A 26,525-nucleotide genomic window follows, 5' to 3' on the forward strand; every position below is an offset into this window, starting at 1 on the left:
CCGTTCAATCACTAAAAGTCCTCGAAAAATAATTGATATTGCTATAGTAACTAAAATAAACTGATCGATTTTTATATCGACGAAAGCACATACGACCTATTCAAATCGAGCTCTAGAATTAAGAAATTAAAAGTCATGTTTTGCCTTAACTAACTGTTTTAAAAGGTGAAAAAACAAATCTGTTGTGTAAAATGTTTCGCCGTTTTCAATTATTGCTCCTGGAATTGTGTTTGTTTACAAACTTTGCGCTGTCATGGGGAACCAACCGCCCGAGCCGCCGCTATTGTGTTCAACGGGGCGGCTGAAAGTGGGAACCAAAGATGTTGGCTCGTTATTTTCCTGTGGGGCAGTATTGCGGTGACAAGAGGCTGTCTGCAATAGATTAGAGTTTTCCTGGATTAACTCTTGGTGGTGAGCATGGATAGTTGCATACAATTGTAATCTTAGCGGTGCTTGTCTGGTTCAATAGGGTTTCACAATATTGCTTAATCATAATGCTTATGTATAAGTGGCAAGTCTTTATCTGACTGCGCAATATCAAATTCGATCGCATAGTTCATCTCACGCATGCGTATTACCGGAGATGCCTACATGAATCGATCTAATTTCTGTACTACCACACATCTAGAATTCTTGCATCATACGGATCATGAATGAACCTGAATATGAAAACGCGTAGTAAAGATCATGATTGATCCTTGTTGAGGCGCCGCAATGCCTCAAGCGGGTAGCGTTGGACTCCTTCGGTATTCCGGGCGGGAAAATGTCTCGCAAGACCTCGAGATGCCACAGAATACAGGGATCCTCCGTTGATCCGGCTCAAAGGACCAAAATGTTTGGGGCTCCGCAGTGCCTCAAACGGGGAATTTCTTTCTCGCAAGAAAGAACACACGGGTTTTCACTTAAAACCACTTTATTGCACTTCTTACACTTTACTTGGCGTTGTTCAAGCCACGCCAACGCTTGTAAGTACACTTTACTTCACTTAATACTAAACACTACTTGACCGTTTGCCGGGTCAGATGATACTATTTCGCAGTACGCTGGAACGCGTCTGCTTAAATAGTGCTCAAACATGTTGCACGACATAAATTCGAACCTTCTGGAACAATCCGGAAATCTGGTGTCACTGCAACTCACGCGGTCGGCTTTTTCCGCGCGCGATGACGGTGATGATGATGATGACGCTGAGTTCCCGACGGTGGCGGTGGCGGCAGCGCGCGCGTTCACTCACGAGCGCGTGTTTACATTGATGAGTGGCGATGATGGTGGTGCCGGCGGCAGGTGAGTAACTTGCTGCTGCTGATGGTGCTCCCACGTTTGACGTTTTTCATCTTCTCTCGCGTGATAGGGGAAAGTGGGGCACATTTGCGACCGGAGCGTACTTGTCGGTAGCGAACATGCACCCCCGGGCTGGAAGTCATCTGAAGCACTGCAATGTGGATTGCAGTTGTCTTCGATCGGCAGAATGGAGAGTTTGGAAATCGCTCGTCGGTATGTTGTTCCGCCAATCATCACGTCGACAGCTCGCATCACTCCTTTGCGATGGCTGGGATGCAGCACATAGATCCGCTTGCACGGCTCGTTGGCTTCCATGCGATGAATTTCATCCGCTAGCGTCTCATGCTGGATAACGTTCACGATGAGGTCCGGAGACTCTCGTAGCTCTGGAATCGTTGGACGATGACTGGTAACGCGCTTTGAGGCGTTCTTTATTCGGCAGTTCCGAATAAATCGCTGAACTAGAGCAGTCACATGCTGTAGTTTACGAAATGTGCTGTACTTTGAAAATACAGGCAGCTCATCTTGGTTAATGGTCGATGCTGCGATGATCGGTGTTGCTCTAATCTCCGGGATGTCGTACTCTACACTCTGCAGAAACTTGGGTCCCGTCCACCACAGATTGTTGATACGCAATGCTTCTGGCAGCCGTCCTCGCGAGACGACGTCAGCCGGGTGTTCCTTCATTGAAATGTACCTCCATTGTACACTCGACGATCCCATGAGCAGCTGTATTTTTTCAATACGGTTCCGCACGAAGGCCTGTAGGGATACCAACGGTTTCTTCAGCTTGGCGATATTGATAACCGGGGAAAGTAGGTCAATCAGGTCGAAAAGCTTCCTGATTTCGGGTAGCACAGATCGCTTGGTCGGTGGTTTCAAATAGTCGGTAAGATGATTCGCATCGAATGCAACCTCATCCCTCAGTCGACTCCAAGGTATACCCAGAGTTTCCATGACTCCGTCACAGCCGTCACTGAGATTTACCAATTCCACACGATCTGATTCGGGGATGCGTTCTAGCAGCTTCGTAGAGTTGGAGCTCCACTTATGGACAGGGAACCCCGAGGATTTCAGCATTCCAATAAGCTGGGTCTGGCATTCGATGGCTTCAGCTTCGGTATCAGCTCCGTCGACGTAGCAATCTTTTCGGACGATGTTCGCAGCGATGGGGAAGGAGTCGGCCTCGTCGATACTCAGCTGCAACAAACACCTTGTCGCGAGGAATGGAGCGCACGCTGTTCCATACGTCACCGTTGTCAACTCCAGTACCCGAAGTGGTTGCGCAGGATCATCTCGCCAAAAAATACTTTGGAAGCACGAATGGGCTGGAACTACCTTGATCTGTCGATACATCTTCGAAATATCAGCCGTGAACACGACGAAGTGCTTCCGGAAGCGAACGAGGATGACGAAGATGTCGTTCTGCACTGTTGCTCCCACCAGAAGAGCTTGATTGAGAGCAAAGTCAGATGGCGAAACCTTGGCTGATGAATCGAACACCACACGAAGCTTTGTACTGGAGCTCGATGGACGAAGTACCGCATGATGGGGCATGTAGTACCGGGGTTGACTCGGTGCATTGCAATCCTCGATTATCTCTCGGCAGTGTCCCAGGGCTTCGTAGTCGTCGATGAACTTGCTGTACTGGAGTTTGAGAGCAGGATCCTTCTTCATCCGCCTTTCCAGGGAAAAGAAGCGACGCAGGACTAACTCTCGGCTGTGCTTTAGCTGTGGAGGATATTCTCGGAAAGGCAGCGACACAACATATCTGCCATCCACGTCTCGATAGTGGGTATCCTGAAACTTCTTTTCGCATTCCTTCTGGTCCGTAGGTTGATCAGCATCGTTGACTTCTTCGACTTCCCAAAACCTTTTCATGGTCTCGGAGAGTGTGCTGGCTGTGGATACGTAGCACTGCTGATCGTTCTGCTCTTCCTCGACGTCACCAGCGACCACCCATCCAAACTGCGTCTCCTGGAGATCGGGCAAGTCGTCTCGCAGCTGGATTCTTCCCAATTTGAGCAGTCGGAGGAAATGGGATACGCCAAGCAGCATATCGATTTGGCCAGGCGTATTGAACTCGGGATCAGCCAGAAACACAGATGTCGGAATCGGCCACTTCGAGATATCCAGTTGGGTTGTGGGGATGGCCCCTGTCACCTTGGGAATCACCAAGCATTCGACCATCGTTGAGAAGTCAGTGTACCTGGATTCGACTGCCACTGTCAACTTCTCATGAGCGCAAGTCCTGGCTGCACCTACTCCCGTAATTGGTACAAGCGTTGGAGCCCGGTGTACCGCCAGACGATCTGCCATACTCCGTGAAATGAAGCTCATCTGCGATCCAGAATCCAGAAGCACACGACAGGGTACCTTCCTGTTGCAGAGGTCTCGCAAATTCACCAGAGCTGTCATGAGCATCACCGTCTTCTGTTCCAACGGTTGGTTGTTCGGAACAGCCGTGTTTGACGATGATCGAGAAGGTAACTGCGATGGCGACGCCGGTTGGTTCACTGGAGCTGTGCTTGCCTGCTGTACCGGTTGAGCAAGCTTCTCTGGTGATGGCCTCGGGATCTCATGCAGAAGCGTGTGGTGCCTTCGCTGGCACTCCGCACAAGTCTTCCTGGATGGGCACTTGGCGGATCGATGTCCTGGACTTAGGCAGTTGAAGCATAGGTTCAACTCCTTCACCTTCTCTGTACGTTGCGTTGTTGTCCACTTGTTGAACATAGGGCACTCGAAGTGGCGATGATCCTCGTTACACAGAAGACAACGCTGCGGCTTGCTCGTCGGGGTTGCAGCGTGCACTTTCTGGCTTGTAGACTTCGTGTTAGATGGCCTGAAGCTTCCTTCCTTCGTTGTAGATGCTTGGTGCTGACGGTTCTGGAATCGCTCCAACACCTGACACTCGTTCTGCAGGAATTGCATGGTCTTGTCGAAGTCAGGCAGCTTACCGTGCTCCTGGGTCCTCTCCCACAGCTGTCTGGTCATCCAGTCGGGCCGTGATGATCTTTGTCAGCAAGAGACCAGACATTGCGTCGACCCTTACGCCTTGATACTCTAATCCTCCGATGTGCCGGTTGACCGCCTTGACCAGCTCCAGCAGGTCCTTGTGGTTCCTCTTCGCAATCGGCTTCAGCTCCAAGAGACCCGCCAGATGGGTGTCAACGATCACACGAGGATTTTCGAATTGGTCTTGAAGCTGCTTCCAGGTCTGCTGGAAGTTATTCTCCTGGATCATCTTTGCTGTAATCCATCCCGACGCTTCGCCGAGTAGGGCCTTGTCAAGATGGTGCAGCTTCATGGCGTCGGATTCATTGCTGCGCACGACGATGTCCTCAAACATTGCTCGGAACTTCGGCCAATTCTCCACTTTCCCATCGAAGCTGGGAATCGGAGCTCGCAACGGTTGTTGCTGGATGATCACCTGTGAGTTGCCGGTTGCCATTGCAGGGGCACCACCGGCAGTCAGCTTCGTGGAGAGCCGCTCGAGTCTATCCGTCGCTTCGATATGCAGCATGTCGAAAGCCATCTGAATTTCGCCCTGTTCCTCGAATTTGGACGGCGGTGTAGCATCCAGCACTTCTCGGTGAGCTGCTTCGTACTCCTGGTAGTGCAGCTCCAGCCTCTTCGCAAAGACCTTCAGCAGCGAAGCCGTAATCTTCGTCGGATCGTCCTCTGCTTCCTCCAGGGTTTGGTTGATCATTGTGACCTTCCTCTTGATTTGGCCACGGTGATAGATGAGGGTCTTGACGTCATCCATCTCTTCCTCCTTCTTGCCCTTTTTCTTACTCTCCAACTTCGGTGTGTGATTCAAAGGCGACATTTCTCTTCGTCACACGTACTTCGTTTGGGTGGGGCACATTTGCGACCGGAGCGTACTTGTCGGTAGCGAACACCGTATTACCGGAGATGCCTACATGAATCGATCTAATTTCTGTACTACAACACATCTAGAATTCTTGCATCATACGGATCATGAATGAACCTGAATATGAAAACGCGTAGTAAAGATCATGATTGATCCTGAATATGAAAACGTTTTCATTCAATACAACTTGATCATTCATTTCCTATAATGTTCTGAATGTATGCGATCTGCGTATCATACGCTTAATAATTGACATTGACATTGATCTTGCGCTAGAGTTCCATTGCCAAGCATAACCGTAGTAGCATCAGGGAAGTGGAAAGCAAATTATTTGTTTATAAATATGTGCTCTGGACTAATCGTTTACTACGCGCGGTTTGTTCCGCGCTGGATTATGTGTTTATCCAAAACAGTCCCTTCCATAACGCTACGCGATCAAAGCATAATGGTGATAACGTTTGGTGGAACGTTGTCTCGTTTCCAATCGATTCAGATTGATTTTTGCACATTGGAATTTACACCGGTCTACATGAATTCGTGACCAACGCAATTCATCAAACGTTATTTTTACCATTAGTATGTTCCTTATTATTATAAATCATTATAAATCATTATAATAATTTGTGTGGCACTTCTCTTGCCATTACTATAATCAAGTGAAGAGTGAGCGTTGAATACATTGTGCTTACAATAGATAAATGAGACTTTGACCAAACCATCGACGTGGCGACATTCCGGGGCCCGTAAATCATCCCCGTGATTTACCTTACAAAATTCGATGCCACGTTTGTGCATTTAAAACTCCAAACAATTTCCATCCCGATTTAACTTTTGTTTCTTGTGCTTTGGTTCAAAAGCTCGAGAAGATGATTTTTTGTTGAGAAATTTCCTCTTTCTAATGTTATAACTTGTCTTTATGTTTCGGTTTGTGTTTGTATCCGATTTATTCTGCTTCTGATGAATAATTTCATCGGAAGTAGATTCGTCAATTACTTCTTTTTTCTTCCGTTTAGTCTCCTGAAACTGCTGGACCTTCTTCACCAATTGTGTCTCCTTGTCCTTGAGGTGGGCCGCCTCCGAGCTCTGTAGGCTGAGTTCCGACAGCAAACTGCTCTTTTTATTTTGCTCCTGCTCCAGTTGACTGTGTAGTGCTAAAACCTTCTCTGATTCGTGCCGGTATTCTCCTTCGAGTTTTTGCAATCGCTGCTGAGTTTGTCGGTAATCTATTTTCTGACAAGCCACCTTCGCCTTGTTCAGCTTTGTTTGAGGTTCCTTAACCTCCTGATTGTATCGGCTCTGAACCGCTTTCAATTCGCTTTCGATCGAAGTGACCTTCTTCTCTGTGGGAATCTCCTTCGGTGATCCTGATCGGTCACGGCTCAGGCGCAATCCGGAATATCCGTAAATCCGTCCCACTGGTCTGATACACTCTTTACTATCACTCCGTTCCCCGTCAGTCCCACTACTCTACTGCGCATATCCAAACAACACTCTAAACTCGATATACCGAATAATTGTTACTCACTACTCAGTATCAAGATCATTATAATTTGGCAGGTTTATTACCTGCAGGATACCACATCTCCTTTTTTCCCATAAAACAGAATGGTAATATAAACCGGCATTTTCCAGAAGTCTTCTCTATATTAACAATTGCCATATTTATATCGTTTAGATTACTATCCTGAAATGTCAGACTACGATTTATGTTGGTTATTATAATTATCTATCCCATAGTCATTTTAGTTCATCGTGTACATAGTGAGATATTTCAGTTCTACCTCGTAAGTCTTTCAGTATGCCGTGACAATTCAGACGTCATCAGTTTGTAGCACTAACACAGTAGAACGACTTCTTTGTTGTAAGTAAAGTTTAACATTTACTATGTACGCTTTGATACGTTTGAAGTTTCTAATCTGAAGCTTCTCTGTCGCCATCCACTTGTTTTGAACGCCGAGGATATAGTTCCATTTACATTTGTTGACTCCCTTCCATTACTGATAATATCTTCACTGTATCGCTTACAATAATACGAATCTAGTCCATGATGATATCACTAAGTCATTTATGTTACTTCTCTCCCGTCATTTTTCTTATAGTTTTCCTGTTTCTTTCAACATGCCTTTCTTCATTAAGTTTCCTTTCCGATTTCTTTTTTTTTTAAATAGTTCCTTATTGAAATCCGTTATCATTTGCCATGTATCATGTTCAATCCTTTTAGGCAGAAGAACTTCACTATCTTTACATCGTCTCCTTTTTTTACAGAAGATCCCAATACTTGCGAGGTGATCAATTTCAGCCCTCTTTAAATAATTATACTTATACTTATACAAGACTGATGCATATATAATCACAACCAATATTTGCGTTTTTCTCCTTTTTTCAAGTTCAAATCTGTCTGCTACATGCTTGAAATCTCAGTTGCAGTCACGACGACACTTTCCAGTCTCATTCATCTATCTACTCAATCTGAGATACTCAACAGCATGTACAGCATTTGAAGGTAGTGCATTGACGTTTTATACCTCAATTGTGATTAATGTTTAATAGGTTTAATATTACACTTCTGTTTTTTTTTCTTCGTCTCTACGCCTTTCCTACAGTAGACGTTTGATAACTTGGCGTTTGCACACTTAGCGAATGAAATTGGATAACAGTATCGTCTGACAACCGTCACTACTCATACACTCGCTTTAGATGAACGTGAATTCATTCATTTTAGCTAACTTGGCGCACCATTCTGACGGATATGTTGCACTTACCGGACTGTTATAAAGCATTCCAGTTAAACCGTTTGTCCCGACCAAACGACTACTATATTGAAAATAAACTGCAATCCACGGATTCCTCATTGGGCTTTGTAAGATGACGTCACGAATAAACATTAGGTTCAGTTGCTTTCTTGCTGTCCTCTTCTCTCCCACACGAATTTTGACAGTTTCCGATGGTTTGTTTTGATTCCCGTTCGTTGCCGTTCTCCTCTCTCTCTCTCTCTCGGGGATCACAATTAGGTTATTTTTTATGCAAAACTCTATTACGTGAAAGATTGTGACGTCGTCGCTCTATAACCCTGTACACTCTATCTTTAAGCGTCGAACCAGAAGCTAAGGCTTTCTCTGCCCTGCAACAATGTCTGAAGTTTGACATACAATCCTCATTACTGAAGATAAAACATCATAAGACTACGTTTCTTATGTCCCAGATTCCGATTCGTCACAGTCTAGTTATTTTTGAATAACAAACTGTTTACTTCGTAGGTTTATTTTACGATTCACCTTTGTTTGTCGTAGCACACAATTTTACTCAACATCAGTCTGTCAGAGTTCGGTGTACCTCATTGTTTTTATTTTAACACGCTCCATCCAATTCCGATATCACCACCTTGCGTTCAACGTATTTTTTTTTTTCATATACCTAAGAGCCCGTATTCCCCTCTATAATAAGATCGGGCCTCCAGCCTGCATCATTGCTTCCGGCAAGTCTGGGTTATCGTTTTCCCTGTTGGGTTATACGATTATATGTCTATACCCTCACAACTCTTTCTCAAATTCGCTCTCCGTGAGCCTGCTATGCACTTGAGGGCCCATATAGCCGAGGCGGTAAACGCACGGGTATTCAGCATGACCATGCTGAGGGTGACGGGTTCGATTCCCGGTCGGTCCAGGATCTTTTCATAAAAGGAAATTTCCTTGACTTCCTTGGGCATAGAGTATCTTCGTGCCTGCCACACGATATACGCATGCAAAATGGTCATTGGCAGAGGAAGCTCTCAGTTAATAACTGTGGAAGTGCTCATAGAACACTAATCTGAGAAGCAGGCTTTGTCCTAATGAGGACGTTACGCCAAGAAGAGAGAAGAGAGAGAGAGAGCCTGCTATGCCTTGCATCAGCCAGTTTAATCCGGTCTCTGGGACCAATCTTTTCCGATACGCTCTCCGGGAGCAATGCAATGCTTTGCAATGACTATTGCAAGCTCGGTCTCCGGTACCAACTATTTCACCTTTTTCAACGCTCTCCGGGAGCAAAACTGTGCATTGCACAACATTGAACAGCAGTTCCTTCTGCAACACTCCCCGGGAGCATGGTGTACTTTTCAGTTACACATCATTGATTTTGAAGATCCAAAGAACAGCGTAACTCCTACTTCGCCATTTTCAACTTTGCATCACACCTCCTCCTTCTCGTCCCATAACCTCAACAAGCATGAGCACCGCTCAATTTCTCTTCCGGCTGCCAAATGAACAACCAAAACACAATTATCTTTTACAGATCCCATCCTAGTCGCCACTGTGGGAATCTCCTTCGGTGATCCTGATCGGTCACGGCTCAGGCGCAATCCGGAATATCCGTAAATCCGTCCCACTGGTCTGATACACTCTTTACTATCACTCCGTTCCCCGTCAGTCCCACTACTCTACTGCGCATATCCAAACAACACTCTAAACTCGATATACCGAATAATTGTTACTCACTACTCAGTATCAAGATCATTATAATTTGGCAGGTTTATTACCTGCAGGATACCACATTCTCCACCTCGGAAATCTTGTCCGACAGGTTCCGGTTGTCTTCAATGGCCTGCTGTTCCCGCGTCACGGACCTGTCCAGATTCCCCACCAACGAGTGGATCTTTCCCTCGAGTTCCTTCTGCAATTCGGTCATCTGGATTCGGGCGCTCTCCAAAGGTATGCGCGTCCGCAGATCGGCCACTTCTTTCTGGAGGGTATCCTGGGCAGCTTGGAGGCTTATCACTTGTGACTGCAGATCTTTCGCTTTCTTCTCAACGTCCGACTTGGACAACCGCAATTCTGTCAGTTGCTTCTTCATTTTTTGGCTATTGTCCGTTTCGTTTTTATAATTTTCCTGGATATGCATCAACTGCTTTTCCAACATTTTAATCTTGTCGTTGTACTGTTGGTTATTTTTAACTGTCTCAATAGCTTTTTCCTGTTTAGAGATCAGTTGTTCTTGTGGTACTTTTACTCCAAAGCCTTCTGTGGAGAAGTAATTTGGCATCATCCCCTTCATAGATATTTCATCAGTATTTTTTGCTTCGAAGTCATTGATCATAAAAATATGATTTATATTTTTCTGTTTAGGATGCCTATTCAGTTGTCCATGTACAACCCATCCTAGCTTCGTTCTTCGGGCGATTGGTTCATTGAATCCTCTTGATCGCCCTTCCAAACCTATCATGAGGAATGCATGAGGTTGGCCAAGTAATAGCTTTGGTTCAGCTTCATAATATCCTTGAATATCTATTCCAGATAGATACGGATAACGGTGAATAAGCTCTTCCCGATCCAAAGATTGATAGGGCAAACTTAACTTTTCTACTGTGTTTATGTTGTTCAATGTATAGGTACGACCTTTAACTCCACAAATTTCAATTTGGACCTCTTGGCTCTGATTCTCTCGTATTGTTTTGCCATTGGTCCAAGCAAGTGTCATTGGACTGTTAATACCTTTGACTCCCAGTTCGTTTACTATATCTTGTTGAACCAGGCTGGCAGATGATCCTGAATCCAAGAATGCAAAGGTTTCAATTTCTTTATCCTGGTGTTTAAGTATGACCGGGATAATCTCATAAAATATTTTATTTTTCCTTCTTAGATGACAGTTTACTGTCTCTTCTTTGCCACCTTTGGATAAACCTTGCTTCATATGTAGTAACGGATGATGTTTCCTTCCACATCCATCAATTTTACAAGGTTTTGAAAATTTACAATTCAAAGCTACATGCGTAGTAGAGTTGCAACATGCATAGCAAATTTTCTCCTTGGCCGCTAGTTCCCGTCTTTTCATGACAGCCATTTGTTTAAATTTAAAACAATCTGAAGTCTTATGTGCTGACCGACAAATTATGCATTTAAGCAAAGGATTTTTCTTATCATGAAAATTTATCTTATTAGTTCTTTCGTTTCTTGGATTACGTTCCGACATCAATACCGTAGCTAAATTTTCATGTGGTTTCAACCAATCATAAAATTCAGATATTGTTGGAGCTACATATGGAGCCTGAGGAGTAGCTAGTGCCTTTTGATCCTCCAAGCTCTCAATCCATCTTCCTCTAAGGTTTCCTGGTAACTTTGATGTGAGATCACGAAGTAATCTTTGATCATTAAGATACTCCGGATGATTCAAACTTTGCATATTTGTAACCAAACTGCCAATTGCCCCGACGAAATCAATTATCGATTGAGGGTTATCATAACGCGGAGTTTTTACTTGAAATATATCTCTGATGAGACCAGTATAGACAGCTTCTACTCTCCCGAATCTATTTTCAAGACGATTCATGATTGCATTAATATTATTTGGATCGATCAACAGAGAGCTAACTGATTTTAAAGCATCTCCCTTCAAATATTTTTGTAATCGCGTCAGATTTTCTAAATCAGAGAATCCCCCAGCCCTGGTGGTTTGGTCAAAAGTCATTTTGAATCGCGGCCACACTTTATGTGATCCATCAAAATAAGGCAATTCCATTAAAGATGGTCTGCTCAAGGATTTTCTAAGATCATCATTTGGATCACCCAACATAGATATATTTGATACACGGCCTTTCCACATCAATTCCATATCTGAGCATTTAACACATATCCATCGATCACTCTTCTTTGGAGGTTGCGATAGACCTGCGCAGTTCAAATGGAACCACTGGTCGCACTCATCGCAGCATACCATAAATTTATCTTCTTCATCTGGTTTGTCACAAAGACGACAATGACCAGATTTATTTGTGACAAAGTAACTTTTTTGCATGATTAACGTTTTGTTTACTTAATTTCAAGTAGATCGATGACGAACAGCTACGTCCCGGTTGATTTCTAACACCGTCCCAGACTAGGCCTTCTTTGTAAGGCGGTAGCCGACAGTGATTACCTGTTGCGATGTTCTGCACGCACCGTCCCAAGCTAAGCCTTTCCACCAAGGCGGTAGCTGACAGTGGCGATTTGATTTTCTTTCTTGCTGGTGACAAATACCGTCCCAAGCTATGCCTTTTCCTAGAGGCGGTAGCCGACAGTTGCGGTTGAATTTGTTGCTATTGATGACAAATACCGTCCCAAGCTATGCCTCCTCTTCAAGGCGGTAGCCGACGGTTATGGTGTCTTTCCTGTTCTTTGGCGCTTTTGACCTTCTCGGCGTTTTTAAACTTTTATTCACCGACAATTAACATCTGCTGATCATCCAATTAATTCAACAAAATTATTGCGTCGACCGTCCGGTTGCTCCTTTCACCGATGAGGCAGTATTCGATACGGTTATGACGACTTACTTTAGCTTCCTGGCACTGATGGCCTCTCGACGTTGTTATTCTTTCAAACTAATCGCCGACAAATAACTGCTGATGCACATCCAAAAATTGATCCAACAAGATTATTGCGTCGACCGTCCGGTTGCTCCTTCCACTGATGAGGTAGTATTCGATACGGTTATGACGACTTACTTTGGCTTCCCGGCACTGTTGGCCTCTCGACGTTGTTATTCTTTCAAACTAATCGCCGACAAATGATTGCTGCTGCACATCCAAAAATTGATCCAACAAGATTATTGCGTTGACCGTCCGTTTGCTCCTTTCACTGATGAGACAGTATTCGGTGCGGTTATGACGACTTACTTGGCACTTTTGGCCTACAATGGCGCTCCCCGTTTGGATTGCCGTCAAATTCCTTCAGTTTGAAGGATTACAGATGTGTTGCTGGATCTACACTGTAGAGCACTTTTTTGTAACTCTTCTTTAGCACTTTTGGCTCAAAACGACCCTCACTATCCGGATGTCGATAAATGTCTCCACATTGGAGGTAATAGTGTTGACACTGTTCATATAGTTCACGTAACTGTGATTCCTGTTACTTTTATTGGCTTGCAATTTCACTTGGACTGCGGTTTGATCTTCACAGTTTCCCTTGGTTCAAACTTGAACCTTATAGTTTTCACTTTACATGTTCTTCCGAATTACGCGGTTTTAAAGTGAAATTGTTTTACGGACAACTGACTTATTAGAAGGCGTCAGCACACCTTTTGAAACCACCAACAATTATTATCCTCTCTGGAGCCACCAAAATGTGAGGGAGTGTTCAACCTAGAGGAAGCGAAGGATTTCCTCTTTATTGCCGTCGAGCAGATACAGAATTTCCGTACCTCAAAAACTCTCACGACAATAACCATCAAGGTCAGTGGCCTCCTCCAAAAGGGACTGGCTACCCGAAGAGCTTCACTGATTGTTCCCTGATGGGTAAATCCTCCTCCAAAAGGGACTGGTTACCCGAAGAGGATTGAGGTTGAACTTCTCTTCCAAAAGGGACTGGTTACCCGAAGAGATCCACTCTGTGGCTAGTTCTAAAACAAAATTCTCCTCCAAAAGGGACTGCCCGGATAAAAACTAACCATAGGGTGTATGGTGAAAACTATTCCTGCACCATACAGTGTACCAGCTACAATAAAGTGTATTGTAATGAAATGGTTCGCTATACTATACATTTACATTGGATTTTTATGTAACAATATATTATACTGATTTTCTTACGTTTGAACCATTCACTTTTCCGAAACATTATTTTTCCTTAAATTTTAATTATTTCTGGTGTTCGATTTGAATAGATCGTATGTTTGCTGTGATTCCTATGCAGATTCGACCTATTCAAATCGAACACCAGATTTATTGAGTTTAAGATTTTTTCCGTGCTTTGTTTTGTTGATGTTTGTGACTTTTTTGATGCAAAAGAAAGGAAAGAAAAAAAAGTGAATAAGTTGAAACATCAATTTAACCTTTTGGAATCGATTTTTTTCGCCGCTGTTGACGCAACCTCGCTGGTGTCGAACACGTTTGTTATGCTCGGATTCATCGCCGGGGTCATATATGACCCCTCCGGCTCCAAAGGGTTAATGCCAATAACATGTTTAAATCAGTGGTAAACCAGATGTCCTAAGAACTGCAGGTCCAAGCAGGGGTCCAAGAGATATGGCGGGTTCGAGGGCGGGCTAGGTGTGTAGAGTGCGATGAGAGAAATACTAATGCAATGTAGGCCAACCCGGAAAGATGCAGGTCAGATTACCGTAAATCAGTAGATGAGTTCAACACTTCAACACTATTATTTCTGTATTTGCATTTAGGGGAGGTTTCTCCTCTTCTCTCATGTGAACTTGCCTTCGACCACAATCGAATCAAATGCGGTTGACAAACTTTATCTTTGACGTAGAGCCATCTTTAACATATGGACTGGACTGAACACTGAAATGACTTTTAATATAGGTTCATCTGCGGGTTCCATGGCGGGTTCGCTTTTTAACCTAACTTATATTTGAATCGAACTTGACAGTTATCTCATGAGTTGTTATGTATTTCAAACTTTAGTCAAACTGGTGCCTCAATATTGCAATAACGGTTAAGCACGCTGTAATGATACTTATGTACCTCGTCACCCACTTCATGCAACTACATTAGTGGTCTAATAACACTTAGCGCGCTCGGCATAGTTCCATCATGCCGCTCAAAGTGTTGCCACAAATAATGCTTAGTTTGCGAAACCCGGTTATCTGGCTGGTGGGGAATGGGAGCCTAAGCTTCAACTGTTAATGCAATCAGAGACTACTCAGACTTAGACGTGGGCGATCCTATATATGAAGGGTTATCCAAAACGCTCTAGGAATTCCCAAAGCGCATTCTAATAAATCTAATAAGCCTAAGATGCCATTAACAGGAGGAAAATGGCAAGATAATATAACAATATGTGGTTTATGTAATGTAAAACAATTCAACATAACAAAAGAGAACCATTCCAAAACCATTTGATTAAATGTATAACCAGTAGTGAAATTACAATTAAAAACAATTTATTTACGGTACATTTTATTGTTTGAAACCATTCATGTACCATACAATGTACGGTATATTTAAACCCACGTATCAGTATTTTGAACAATTCATTAACAATAAAATGTATGGTTTTGCAAAAAAATATATATGGAGAAAAATATTTTATTATATTGTTACGATACTTAACAACCTGTATAATATATTGTAAAAATCTTATTTACAATTCACGGTATGATATCCAACATTACATCTTATTGTTTTTGTATTTTTATTTTTACAGTGGTGTCTATTTTAAAAATATGGTTCTAAATAGTACTGTTACAATATAACGTTCGGTTTTTCTACTGTATTTTTTATTCGGGTGGTTACCCGAAGAGAATTAGGTGGTTTCGGATATTTCAAAACAAAGAGTCTGACTTGACTCGTACTAGAATCTACCGCGAATGCTTTATTCATGAAACGGGGTCCCCTTATATACCCTCGTCCAGACCTCTCCAGACATTTTCGCACCCTCTTTTTAACATGTTTTTTCCTGATCCTGTGGAAAACTATTCCATTTGTATATGTGCCGTCCAGAAAGTATGCTCATCCTTTTCACATCATTAATTTGCCATGATCGATCAAGATTCTAACTTGCATACATATAATCTTGCTATAAACCTTCCAAGCAAATCTTGCTTACAATTAATTTAGCCGAGTTGAGAATCTTTTCAGCAATTAAGCCTCTGCAATCAGCCTCCTGTCACGCGGCCATGTTTTCGAGGTCAGCATCAAAATCCAGGAACGATAATTGACTGTGGCTGAATCATATCAATAAAAATTCTAAATTTTATGAAAACTTTTTCCCCGTGAAGAAAACGAGCTGGTACCATAACGACTTCATTATGAAATAAATAATTCTGGAGCTCGATTAGAATAGGTCGTATGTCCTTTCGTCGATATAAAATTCGATCAGTTGGATTCGCTTATTGAAGCGAAAGCTGTTGAAATTAAACAAAACTTATCCATACATCCGATTCCTTACAAAACAGGATTTCCGTTCAATCACTAAAAGTCCTCGAAAAATAATTGATATTGCTATAGTAACTAAAATAAACTGATCGATTTTTATATCGACGAAAGCACATACGACCTATTCAAATCGAGCTCTAGAATTAAGAAATTAAAAGTCATGTTTTGCCTTAACTAACTGTTTTAAAAGGTGAAAAAACAAATCTGTTGTGTAAAATGTTTCGCCGTTTTCAATTATTGCTCCTGGAATTGTGTTTGTTTACAAACTTTGCGCTGTCATGGGGAACCAACCGCCCGAGCCGCCGCTATTGTGTTCAACGGGGCGGCTGAAAGTGGGAACCAAAGATGTTGGCTCGTTATTTTCCTGTGGGGCAGTATTGCGGTGACAAGAGGCTGTCTGCAATAGATTAGAGTTTTCCTGGATTAACTCTTGGTGGTGAGCATGGATAGTTGCATACAATTGTAATCTTAGCGGTGCTTGTCTGGTTCAATAGGGTTTCACAATATTGCTTAATCATAATGCTTATGTATAAGTGGCAAGTCTTTATCTGACTGCGCAATATCAAATTCGATCGCATAATTCATCTCACGCATGCGTATTACCGGAGATGCCTACATGAATCGATCTAATTTCTGTACTACCACACATCTAGAATTCTTGCATCATACGGATCATGAATGAACCTGAATATGAAAACGCGTAGTAAAGATCATGATTGATCCTGAATATGAAAACGTTTTCATTCAATACAACTTGATCATTCATTTCCTATAATGTTCTGAATGTATGCGATCTGCGTATCATACGCTTAATAATTGACATTGACATTGATCTTGCGCTAGAGTTCCATTGCCAAGCATAACCGTAGTAGCATCAGGGAAGTGGAAAGCAAATTATTTGTTTATAAATATGTGCTCTGGACTAATCGTTTACTACGCGCGGTTTGTTCCGCGCTGGATTATGTGTTTATCCAAAACAGTCCCTTCCATAACGCTACGCGATCAAAGCATAATGGTGATAACGTTTGGTGGAACGTTGTCTCGTTTCCAATCGATTCAGATTGATTTTTGCACATTGGAATTTACACCGGTCTACATGAATTTGTGACCAACGCGATTCATCAAACGTTATTTTTACAATTAGTATGTTCCTTATTATTATAAATCATTATAAATCATTATAATAATTTGTGTGGCACTTCTCTTGCCATTACTATAATCAAGTGAAGAGTGAGCGTTGAATACATTGTGCTTACAATAGATAAATGAGACTTTGACCAAACCATCGACGTGGCGACAGAGGGTTAGCGTGCACTCTTAAGAGTAACTCAATTGAGTAACTGCAGTTTTCGCTCGATCTGGGTCACTTATTGACATTAATCTGAGTAGCTGGAGATTAGCGTGTACGTTTCAAATTTTTGTCGGTAAAGTAGATTTATTATTTATGTTCGCTGACGTCGCGACGCAGGTCGGGCGCGCGTGTTTTGTTTTGAAAAATAATTATTTCAAAAATATTCTCATCCGTTGAATTTCCATTACAAAATTTTAAAGTAATTTTTGAATCATTAAGGGCCGATTTCTTCACCTCGGCTTAACCGGTAAGCCAGGCTTACCCATATAGTTAAACCTAGTTTAACGCTTAAGCCAGGATGAAGAAATCGGCCCTAACAAACATAAAATTTTTCAAAAGTTAATGTGTACACTATGGGCATAAAAGATTTGTGGAATCTGTTGACACCGCACAGCGAAAAGCAAGCCCTGTTCCACCTGAATGGCCAGGCGGTTGCAATCGATCTCTCCGGCTGGGTCTGCGAGAGCTTGAACGTTGTCGATTATTTTGTCCATCCGCGGTTCTATCTGAGGTAAGGGTTGACGTTTTAATATTCTAATCTAATCGTATTCCCGTACAATATAGAGTAAAACTTTTATTTCCAGGAATCTGTTCTTTCGCACCTATTATTTGCTGCAATGCGGCATCATTCCGGTGTTTGTGCTGGAGGGCTCTGCCCCACCGCTAAAATATGGAGTTATCATCAAGCGGAATCAAATGCAGTTCCGCGGTGTGCGGCCGAGAAAAACAGCCAACTGCGACAAGGGAGCCAGCCAGAAAAGCAGCCAGGCTCCCACGGAACAGAAACGGAACCGCTTCCATCACGTACTGAAACAGTGCGAAGAGCTGCTGAGTTCGATGGGGCTGGTTTGCGTACAGGCTCCGGGTGAGGCAGAAGCGTTGTGTGCGTATTTAAATCATGATGGGCTGGTTTACGGAGTGATCAGTCAGGATTCGGACTGTTTCGCCTATGGAGCGGTGCGAGTGTTTAGGAACTTTTGTGCTTCGCAAAACGGCGGCGGCTCGGTGGATGTTTACGATATGGAGAAGATACGTATGACGTTGGATTTGGGCCAGGAGAAGATAGTGGCCATGGGAATACTGTCCGGATGCGATTACAGTCCAGGCGGAGTACCTGGCGTGGGTAGAGAGATGATCAATCGATTGTTGAACAATTTCCGAAGCAGCGAAATTTTGTCCCGAATTCGTTCGTGGCGTTCGGCAGCGGATCGTTTATCCGAGGAGGAAGTGAAAGCGGAAGACAAGAATGTGTGTGCCGATTGTGGCCACCGGGGGAAACTGTTTGTCCACCGTCGCGCAGGTTGCCAGGATTGTAGAACCAGTGAAGGATGCGACGAATCCAGATGGAAGAACCGGAGGGCGAATATTAAGACTGAGCTAGACATCCGTAGGAAGGCGTTGCAGGATCCGGAATTTCCGCCGGAGGCAATTATAAGCGAATTTATGGATCGGAGATGTGAGCTACCACCGTTGGATTTGGAGTGGCGACAACCAAATATCGTGAAGTTCATTGTAAGTATATACTTAAATAGTTCAGCTTCTTTTCAAATCTAAGAGTTATGGGTTCTCCATTGCCTATCCCTAAACAAACCTATGGCAAAACAGCTTAATCTATATATATATAAATTCAAAATTCCTTTGAGGCAACAAAACTCACGAACGGGTGAACCGATCAGCATGACTCTTGCACGGTTAGATTCGTATTCGTGGCGACTGTGTTTATATGCAGAAAAAGTTACGAAAATCGTTTAAAAAATTACGAAAATTGAGAAAATACAGAGTTTTTATGAACCGGGAAGAAATTAGGCGTGATCGAAGTGAAACCAATCTAGAGTGCGGTGCCGCAATGACCTCAACAGTTGTCAAACCATCACAACCGGGCAAGACAAAGTTTGCCGGGACAGCTAGTAAAGAATAACAATATATATTGCACCTTTTTGCCTTTCTCGTACACCAAGGTGTACCGAAAGGCTATATGTTCACTCCAAAAATGAAATTTTGATAGAACCCCCGGAGGGCCAAGTCTCATATACCAATCGACTCAGCTCGACGAGTTGAGATGATGTCTGTGTGTATGTATGTGTGTGTGTGTATGTATGTGTGTGCGTGTGTATGTGTGTATGTGTACAAAAAGGTCATCTCACTTTTGGATAGTAAATATCATCCGATTTCAACGCTTTTATTTTCAGTCGACGCGGAATATTATCCCATTGTTTCCTATTGAAAATGGTTTGAATCGGTCCAGCCGTTCCGGAGTTATGGCCATTTAGGTGTTCCGGACCGGTACCCCAGGAAGGGGCCAGATATGAAATTGCAACAAACCCATGCTTGCGACCAGTGAATCAAAATTCAATCATCGCGCAACAATAACGACAATGTCGCAACCTGTATTTGTTGCGACAAACAAACCCATGCAACATAAGTTTGTCCCAACTTGAAAATAATGGGATTAACATCGTACACCACGAGTTTAGAGATTTTTAAGCCTTGCATTGCGATTTTCGAACGGTAACTTCGAGTCGGTAAACACTGCAACTCTGGTGAAGCTCTATCATTAAACAGTTTCGACTTTGGGTTAGCAATGATTGATTATTCACGAGTTGAAAAGCACGCAACAAATTCAGCTTCCGTTTTGTCTGCAACAAAAAATTTCGAGATCATGTCATTATCTGTTACCAGTAGGGATAAAGAGTAATCGTCGCACCTTCTTTGTTGCTTGTTTTGTGCCTCTATTGTCTGACAATTCTCTTCACTGCTTGCGACCCATCTAACCACGGCATTTTCGATTATCTGACGAACGGTAAGCAGGAAAATAGTCGCAGATTATATCTGAACCGGTAGTGTTCCGGAACCGGTTCTGGGTGTCCCGCCGGAAGTGACCAAATATAAAAGTGAATTAAACCCATGCATGCGACACATCGAATTGCAGCTTTTTGTATAACCTGATGAACGGTAGACAGAAAAATAGTCTCGGACAATATCTAAACTGGTAGCATACCGGAACCGGTTCCGGGTATCCCGCCGGAAGTGGCCAAATATAAAAGTGAACCAAACCCATGCATGCGACACATCAAATCACCGCTTTTTCTGTAACCTGATGAATGGTAAACAAGAAAATAGTCTCAGACTATATCTGATCCGGTAGAGTTCCGGAACTGGTTCCGGGTATCCCGCCGGAAATGGCCAAATATAAAAGTGGACCAAACCCATGCATGCGATTCATCAAATCGCCGCTTTTTCTATAACCTGATGAACGGTAAATAGGAAAATAGTCGCAGACTATATCTGAACCGGTAGTGTTGCAAAACCGGTTCCGGGTGTCTCACCGGAAGTGGCCATATATAAAAGTGAACCAAACCAATGCATGCGACACATCAAATCGCCGCTTTTTCTATAAACTGAGGAACGGTAAGCAGGAAAATAGTCTCAGATCATATCTGAACCGGTAGCATCCCGGAACCGGTTCCTGGTGTCCCGCCGGAAGCAGCCTAATCCATACATGTGACACATCAAATAGTGGCCTTTTCGATAACTAGTACGATCAGCAAGAAAATAAGCTATGCCCACATTAGAAACTACTGATAGTGTTCCAGAATCGGTTCGAGGTGTCTCGCTGAAAGTGGCCGAATGTAAAAGAGAACCAAAAAAATATTCGCTACACATCAAATGGCTTTTAAGGTATCCTGATGAACGGTTACCAAGAAAAAATTATCTTAGATCATGCTTGGGAAAATTAGTAGTGTCCCGGAATCGGTTCCCGGTGTCCCTCTGGATGTGGTCAAATACATGCGCTTCATCAAATCGCGGTTTTTTTCGATAAGCTGATGAAAGATTTTCAAGAAAATCAGCTCAGATTACGTTAGAGACCACCGATAGTCTTCCACAACCGATTTCAGATGTCCCGCCGGAATTGGTCAAATATAAAAATGAACCATGTAAATATTCCGGAACCGGTTAAGGGTGTCCCACTGGAAGTGGACATACATAAAAGTGTATCAAACCCATGCTTGCGGTACATCAAAATGCTTTTTTGTCAGTAACCTGATGCATGGATAATAAGAAAATAGGCACAGTCCACAGAAGTTACTACCACCGATAGTGTTTTTAGTTCCGGGTAACCTGATTAACAGTTTTCATAAACTCAGATCACATTTAAATATACCGATTGTGTTCCGGAATCATTTCCGGGGGTCTCGTAAGAAATACAAAATAGACTCAGACTACATAAGAGGCTACCGGTGGTGTTGCAGAAGCAGCGTTGGGTGCTTCAGTGAAATTACGAAAGTGAACTAAATCAGTGCAGGCGATGGATATGTGTAAGAGAACCAAAAACCTAAAAAAACTAAAGCGATCCCACCAAATCACACCATTTTAGATTCCTGAGACGTAAATTTACAGTAGGATGGATCAACGTTGTATGGAAAAATTAAAATTTAAGTGCATCAGCCCGGAACATTCTTTTAAATCTTTATTTGCGTCTAAAGTTACTGCGCAATATTTTGATGTGACTGGAGGGCGAGCTCTGTAATGTGGTTGATATTTGAATGTGATATAGCATTGGCAATTCAAATAACTACATTACAAATTCTACATGAATTTTGTAACGAATGATAATAAAATATAGTATAAAGTGTGCAGATAAAACTTTGTCAAAGTGATCTGTGAAAAAAGTTTAACCCTATTGTCATCTTGGTATGAATCAGCCTCCAGTGAAGGTGGTCAAGCAGTCAACTGAAAGTACTGATACTTTCAGCTCTGCCCATACGTTGAACATAATGTAGGAATAAATGCCCCAATTCGATGATGACCTTGATAAAATTCTTGATTTTCTAAATAAAGCATTCTGATGATTCAGAAATTCTTAGGTGGTACAGTCCCAGATCGCTGTTATGAGCATTTCCTCCATCTCGTCCGTTACCAAAGCTCAGAGATTTAGGGCTGATCACTGACTCTATGCAAGATTGATTGCGTCGACGGAAAGATCATGAGTACATATTCGACGAGAAAGGCACTATCACCACTAGGTGGATAAATCTGGTTTTTTTCATTGATGCTCGTTCTTTCTATAAATACATTGTCCTAAATGACTTCCTAGCGCATTCCTAGCTTTCTAATGCGAATATAAGAATTGATTCGGCATGTTCATCAGGAATGCTTGTTAACTCAGAAAGCCTGGGCCCTTTCCAAATGTTGCTTAAGATCTATGGTCATGCTCATAGAACGTATGCTAATCAAATTGATCCTTTACAGCGCAACATTGCCAATCTTCTCCAGTGGAACGAAATCTACAGCTTTTTGAAACTGTTCCCCCTCTTCACCCACTGGCAGCTAGTGACCCTTAGAAAACATCCATCCCGGGGAATCAACATTAAGCTGCAACCGGACTTTATTAAGAAAAAGAGATCTCCAAAAGGAGTAGCTAGTTACGAAATCGTTTGGAAGGATGAAGGGTCGATCTTTTCCGGGCTGATTCCGGACGACCAGCTGCAAACGTTTCTGGAGGAGCCGGGCAACAGCGAAGAATCTCTGTGGAGTACCATCGAGCCGCAGGATTTAGTTTCTGCGGTGTATCCGGATCTCGTAGAAGCTTTCCTGGCGTCAAAGACAAAACCAAAAAGAAAACCGAAAAAGTCCCCCAAGAAGCAATCGGGTACTAAAACAGCAAAGAATGCTAAACAAAAACGGTTGGAAGAATTAATGGACATTGTAACGAGTGCCGGTGACTCACCGCCAGAAGAACCGGAGGAGGAAGTCTTGATGGTAGAATGCAATCTGCCCATAACTGGCGATGTACATTCAGATGAAATGACGGATTTGAATCAGAGCATCTCCAACATGTCCGTTGATTCCGCTTCGGACTCTATCTATTGGGATCTCATTGCAAATGGGTCGGCATGGGACGCGGATTACCTTAATGTTTCGGATGTCATTGATCGTGTTTGCCATCCGGACTACGGACGTACTCCATTTCCGGGTGAGGAGGAAGAAGACAAACGAATAAAGCAGTTGCTAGCCAAAGCCCGAGCTATGAAGACGCTGCTCTCGATGAGTGTCCAGCATGCGGCAATGGACGACCTCTGTCTGGATGATGAACCGGATGAAGAGCCAAACGCCAACGTTCAACACAAACTTCTGCTGAAACAGGACATTCTCTCGTCGGAAGCGGATTTGGTAAATCAATCTCTGCTGAACCGATCGCTCAAACCACGCAAACGCAGGAGTTTCTTCTTCGAATCGATTTATGTACCACCGCCGGAGCTGCAGGACGGTTACAACGAAATGGACATGTTCGAATGCTCCGTTGCCCTGAAGGATCAATTCGTGATGCCAGTTTCGGATGAGATGAATCAAACTATTGTCTACGATCTGGATTTTTAATGTAAGTAACGCTATATTATGATTTAAACAACCGTTTTGTATATGTGATTTTGATGACAGCCAGCTTGGGAAATTTTCATCCAAATCGGTTACAAATTAGAGAGAGTTTTGACGTAGGACTACGTCTCTGTTTTTCGGATCACGTAAGTCAAGTACCTATTTTGGATTTTTCAAAACTACTATATTAATTCAATCAACCAATCTGTACAATAAATCTGAGGCCAATAGTTTCCCAGCCGCGCTCATTTCGGATCATGGGGAAGCTTGAAGCCCACCATATCGGCTGTATCGCGAATGCTTCGTTCCCCACGGCCGCTGTACATCTCGCTGAGTTCCTTGTGCTTGCGCACGCTCCGCAGATAGCACAGATAGGTCTCCGCAGCAAATTGCATTTCCTCCTTGGCTCGACAATGCTGCTGCTCGGTCGTTTCAAACTTTTTAAACTGTGAAATCACGTATTTGGCCGCCAAGGATTCTTTCCGGTTTGCTTCAGGAGTTATGGCCTTCAGTTCGGTCAGAAGCTTCTTCAGCGTGTTGGTGGTCGCCCGGGTTGCTGCCATTGTCGCTTAAGGTGAGGCCTGTCTGAATGTTTCTGGTGATTAATTCGAGATCCTCCTCAGTGTATTCTGGTTCTGTTGATACCCAAAACTCTTCCGGTTTGTCGCCAAAAGCAGTGTCGTCGAAGTAGTGCAGGGAAGTGTCGTTGAATATATCCGTGTGTTTGAATGTATTGTCAAGTGGGATTTCTCGGCAAAAATCTTCCGCTTCCAATATGAAATGTGCGTTTTTCTCCAGGAATCTCTTAGGACAATTACTGATAATCCCTGCAAAGCTATTCCCTATCAGAAACACTTTTCCTAGCGCTTCTTTGCTCCAATTTCTCCAAAGCAAGTTGTTGCTTATCTGCTTTGGACAGTGTGGCAAATAAAACAAGGTCCCAACGTCGGCTGAATACTTCCCTTCGCAATTCTCCCGCAGAACCACACCTCCCAACCGCTCCAAGACACGAACCGCCTGTTCACAAAACACCGGATCGAAATATTCAATCGAACCGCTAAAGCCAAGCTCCTCCTTTAAACAACGAATGAAAGCCAACTGATGCCGTGCGATTGGACAGTCCAGGATTTTTCCCAGTCCAAGGCAGAGGATCCTTTTCAGCTGGGCCGCACCGAGGATAGGAAGTACCTGTTTAGTCGTATTTAGGAAATATTCCGACGATTTCAAATCAAATTGCGTCCCTTCGAGGCACCTGCAAACAGAACGACCGTGTTTATGTAATCTCCGCTGCTGACATCCCAATCAAAACATTTGGATTTCCTCACCACCCCGCGAGATCGCCACAGTCCGTGATGGGAGCAGGTGTTTCTACCTACCGTAGGAATTGTTCCACATTGACGGGGCTTCTACTAACACGGCCCTGTTCGCTGCTGTTGGTCGGTTTTGCGTATCGTTTTGCAAAATTTCTCGATTTTCGCTGCTTTTTCGTGGAAGTTACAAAAACAAAACCATCCGAGTGGCTGTCGGCGTTTGGTTGTTTTGACATTTTGACTTTGGCGCATCAGCATGCTGATTCGCCGCGGACGATCTTTGCTATAAATACAGTAGCGTACTCAGGAGTGATAAAACAGACCACTACTGAGCCTTTTTAGATTGTAACGTTGTAACCTTCGAAGAAGTTTCCACCATGAAATCATGAAATCTGCCCTTCGAATAGAGTTAATAAACTATAGAGGACGAATGTCGCTGCTGTTCCCTTTGTTCTCGTTCGCAAACATCCCGGGTATCTATCTGTCAAACTGCATACTTTTTCGCTTTGACACTTATATCCCTCCCTATCTTCGCCAGCAAGAGATGTTGCGGCGGCGACGCCAGCGACATTCTCCCTCTATAGTTTATTACCTCTATTGCCCTTTGGGAACGTTCATAAATTACGTCTATCATTTGGGGGAGGGGGGTAAGAAAGTGTGACAGTACGTGTATTAGGTATAGGGAAATAGCGTGACAGAGGGGGAGGGGGGGTCTAAAAATCTTGAAAAACGGTGGACGTAATAAATGAATCTTCCCGGTGTGCTTTGCCTTTATGATCATAACATCATATTGTCGCGCTTATTTTTTATTAGAGTCCTGCGGCGGTCGTACGCTCGCAAGGCATACCGCCGCATGACAGTCGCAAGGCAAAACAAAAGAAAAAGTGTTCCCGCCAAAAACAAAAGCACGTTGGTTTCGCGAAGTGACAGATGTTTTTGAATGTATTTGTGACGAACGGCAAGAGTAGCTCAGTGGAATGAGTGTTCTTCCTGTCAAACCCCATATAGTGGAATTATATACTTTTAAATCTGGTGACGCTGTTATGATTAGTGACTGTCGCGCTGATATCAGAAGCCAGAGGCAGATAATCGTCATATTCTGATTTTTCTTGAGAGGCATAATAACATCAATGTTAGTAAATGTAAATTTCATGCAAAAGGAAATTTTGAATTGTTAAAATAATATCGATTAGAATGCATATTTTAGAACCCTATTGCCCATGGAAATAAAATGAAAAAATTAGATAGGGCATTCGAAGATAGGTAGCGTTAGCTCGACTCGCATACCCGGCTATTTACATCTTGTAATCAAGTGCAGCACTCAACAGTTGCTCAACAGTTACTGTTCGAAGCCCAGCAATGTGTGAGGAATACAATTCTTATTGGAAAATTATGTGTGGGTGGAACCTATGCCTCATCCGATAGGATTGATTGATTGATTTGTCTTTATTAAAGAGACTTTCAGCCCTTGGCTGGTTCGTCTCTATAAGCTCCGATAGGAGG

General features: G+C 43.1%; 3 protein-coding genes across 3 annotated transcripts; 1 reads left to right on the forward strand and 2 right to left on the reverse strand.

Annotated features, from left to right (window-relative positions):
- Positions 1 to 1,230: 1,230 nt before the first annotated feature.
- Positions 1,231 to 4,212, reverse strand: LOC134290516 (uncharacterized). The gene has a single exon (XM_062857673.1). The coding sequence runs from the start codon at positions 4,210 to 4,212 to the stop codon at positions 1,231 to 1,233; it is 2,982 nt and encodes a 993-aa protein (XP_062713657.1).
- Positions 4,213 to 17,625: 13,413 nt separating this feature from the next.
- Positions 17,626 to 23,746, forward strand: LOC109427244 (flap endonuclease GEN). Its single transcript, XM_019702762.4, has 3 exons — positions 17,626 to 17,848; positions 17,922 to 18,849; positions 22,588 to 23,746. Exons 1-3 carry the CDS (start codon positions 17,691 to 17,693, stop codon positions 23,713 to 23,715), a joined length of 2,214 nt encoding a protein of 737 aa, XP_019558307.3. The 5' UTR covers positions 17,626 to 17,690; the 3' UTR covers positions 23,716 to 23,746.
- A 128-nt stretch (positions 23,747 to 23,874) lies between these two features.
- On the reverse strand, positions 23,875 to 24,413 carry LOC109427245 (protein FMC1 homolog). The gene has a single exon (XM_019702763.3). The coding sequence runs from the start codon at positions 24,273 to 24,275 to the stop codon at positions 23,958 to 23,960; it is 318 nt and encodes a 105-aa protein (XP_019558308.2). The 5' UTR covers positions 24,276 to 24,413; the 3' UTR covers positions 23,875 to 23,957.
- Positions 24,414 to 26,525: the final 2,112 nt, after the last annotated feature.

The sequence above is a fragment of the Aedes albopictus genome, chromosome 3 (genome assembly GCF_035046485.1).
Source record: "Aedes albopictus strain Foshan chromosome 3, AalbF5, whole genome shotgun sequence".
Lineage (NCBI taxonomy): Eukaryota > Metazoa > Arthropoda > Insecta > Diptera > Culicidae > Aedes > Aedes albopictus.